Genomic DNA, 2,955 nt, shown 5'->3' on the forward strand with positions numbered 1-2,955 from the left:
GTGCAGGCACCCGGCCGGCAACACCGCCACAGCAAACAGGCCTGCTGTGTGTGAGATGCCACTGCTGTGCTGCGGGGTGACCGCTCCGTTTGGGAAAACACAGAGGCTTTCCACGGGCCCAAGGAGCGCAGCGTACTCTGCAGGGCGGACATTACCAGAAATAACTTAACCTTTTGTCCAGAGTCTCCCAGGTAGGTCTTATTGCATATCTTCACTGTATGTACACAGACACCGCATTTATATATTACGTATTTATATAAGACATGTATGTACACATTTACAGACGGACCTTCAAAAACATATTGCACTTATATACAATGCAGCTTTATCGTAACTGATTTCATACTGTAACCCATTTCAGTTCTTCATAAGAAAGGCAGTTGACGTGTCCCGGAAAGTGGCAAAGATTTCGGTACCGTGCCCTGTTGCAGTAAACATTTATGGGGGGGCAGGGGGGAGAGGTTGAGGGAGAAAGGGCTGGCCCCTTCACTCGCTGGGTGCCACTCCCACCACCCTGAGGCAGCTGGAGTTGGACTGAGTTCAAGCAGGAACAAAATCCCTAAAGCTAAGCCTACTGGTCCTCCTGACTTCCAAAAGCGAGCAGGCCCGCAGGTGCGCAGACAAGGAAGAGACCCCCATATCCTGCTAACTAGTGCGGATCTCCTAAAGGTTCCCAGAGGGTCTGTTCCAAAGGGTCTGTTCCATCTTGGAACAACTTTGAAACAAACTTTAAAGCCTAAATATATCAGAAAGTTCAAACACAACGTACACGGATTTCTCTGTCATCTGATAAATGCCAACGCGATCTAGTAAATGCTATCACCAAGCCGAATGTGGGTCCACCTGCGACTCGCAAGGAACCCCTTCCCTGGACACCCCCTGTCGTGCAGGGAGGCTGACTGGTGCACCGTGGCCTGCCCGACAGTAAGATCCACGGAACACCTTCATTTCGCTCAGGGGGAGCGGGGCCCGCTGGCCTTCAGATCTCCGTCAGGGTGAGTTTGTACGAGCCCCCCACCTCCTCCATCTGCAGCTGGAAGGTGTCCTCGTTGGAGTAGTGCTTCACGATGTTGTCGTCCATGTTCACCAGGATCCTGACGGGGAGAAGGTTACAAGTGACTTTGCTCCCGCCCGGCCCAGCAGTCCGACCCGGCTTTAACAGTGATTCTGCTGCTCGCTGGCTACAACATGGGAGGTAAATTAAGCCCCCGAAGTCCCGCAACATGGGGACAGATAGTGTCTCTGCCTCAAGACTGCTGTGAGTGGTGCCCGCAGGCGCACAGGGCTGACTGGTCTCCAGCATGCAGGAGCCGCCTGAGCAAGACCTACTGTAACAACACGAACCTACAGAAGGAACACGTCCCTGGTCTGGCTTTAGAACGCACGCTGATAAAATGCACGTGATAAAATGAATCTGCAGTCTGACAAGTGATCTTCCCTGGAAGTTAGCCTTACAGTTTAAATGGACCACTAGACCCATCTAGAAAATTCCAATAAGGATTTTAAGATTAAGGTGTGGGGTGGCTCAGGCTATTCTGCTTATCTGTGCCAAAGAGCGAAGACACCTGAGTGAAGAAGTGTAAGTCAACTGCGGGTACTCATTTCTGGACAAAGTGCTGTTCTAGAACTTGAAAATACAACCCAAGGCGGGAGGGCAAAGCAGGAAGAAGCAAGGCTCTGAAGTTGGTCAAAGCTGCATCTGAACCGAGGCTCTGGCACTGACAAGGGACGCGCTCTTAGACAAGTCTCTCGAGCTCTGAGTCTTATCTACAAACTACGAACAGCGACACCCATCTCAGAAAGAGGATGTAAAAGTTAAATGAAGTGACGTGTAAAGTGCCCGACCCAAGGCCTGGCTCGCCACAGTGCTCAGTGGCCAGGGGAGCGTACAGTCCCGTGTCAATGGCATCACACGTCCTGGGATTCGGGGCCACTTCACTGCTGCCAGACACAGGAAGAGCAGGTGAAGATCCTGCTTAAAAAAATACACGCAAAGATAGATTGCGCCTGTGTGCCTACGAGAAAGACCACGTCCTCCACGGGGACAGGTCGCGCCTGTGCGCCTATGAGAAAGACCACGTCCTCCACGGGGACAGTTTGAGCCTGTGCGCCTACGAGAAAGACCACGTCCTCCACGGGGACAGGTCGCGCCTGTGTGCCTACGAAAAAGACCCCGTCCTAGCACTAAAGCGTCTGCCTGTCTGGCCCAGGCACGGGTGCAAGCCAGGGGATGGCAGGGCTCCCAGAGCACCCAGGGTGTACTGCTGCTCACCCCTTTTTACACTTCTTGAATATCTTCCCAATCTTGTCATGAGGAACATCATATTTGTCTGAGATCTAAAAGAACAAAGATAAGTAGTTAGAAAATGCCGTTTTAATGACTTGAGAAAAATAAGACGGGTGGGGATGGGGCTCAGGAAAAATGAACTGTCACACGAATGTCCATCAGCAAAACAAAGAGGTTACAGGACAGGGTACCCCAACAGAAGCTTTTAGACTCCGTGTGTTTGTGTGTGTGTGTGTGTGTGTGTGTGTGCACGTGTGCGTGTGCGTACACTCATTATCTCAAGAACGTCAAGGAGAATGAGGACGGAAGGCGACGTGACGGCACGCTCTTTGCTCAGGTTGCAGGCGGGACTCTCCTTGATGTGATTACCACGCCTGCGGGCACACTCTGGAAAACCACACTGTACCCCACTAAATGGAAGTATGAAATGATAAACTAAACGCAATTTATAACGAACACAGAGTGATTCAACTCCGGGCTTTTCCAAATCATCAGCAGGTGTTGGTGGCATGGCTGGCAGCAGGCTGGGAGCCGCACAGAATCCGCCCCGGTGACCTAGACACACGAGAGGTGTGCACGCGTGCCATGGAGCCAGGGGCTGGGGGGCTGGGAAGGGGACGCAGTGCGACGAGGCCCTGTCCACAGTGCCTGTCCCTCCCCTCCGCTGC

General features: G+C 52.5%; 1 protein-coding gene across 1 annotated transcript in view; it reads right to left on the reverse strand.

Annotated features, from left to right (window-relative positions):
- Positions 1-53: 53 nt before the first annotated feature.
- The window catches only part of GRHL1 (grainyhead like transcription factor 1), a 52,083-nt gene continuing 49,181 nt past the window's right edge, over positions 54-2,955 (reverse strand). Inside the window, exons 15-16 of the mRNA XM_027773613.1 lie at positions 2,273-2,337; positions 54-1,094 (exon numbers count right to left, since the gene is read on the reverse strand). Of these exons, the coding sequence (XP_027629414.1) occupies positions 980-1,094; positions 2,273-2,337 (180 nt within the window). The 3' untranslated portion in view covers positions 54-979. The remainder of the gene's footprint in view (positions 1,095-2,272; positions 2,338-2,955) is intronic.

Source organism: Tupaia chinensis, unplaced genomic scaffold (genome assembly GCF_000334495.1).
Source record: "Tupaia chinensis unplaced genomic scaffold, TupChi_1.0 Scaffold000045_1, whole genome shotgun sequence".
NCBI lineage: Eukaryota > Metazoa > Chordata > Mammalia > Scandentia > Tupaiidae > Tupaia > Tupaia belangeri.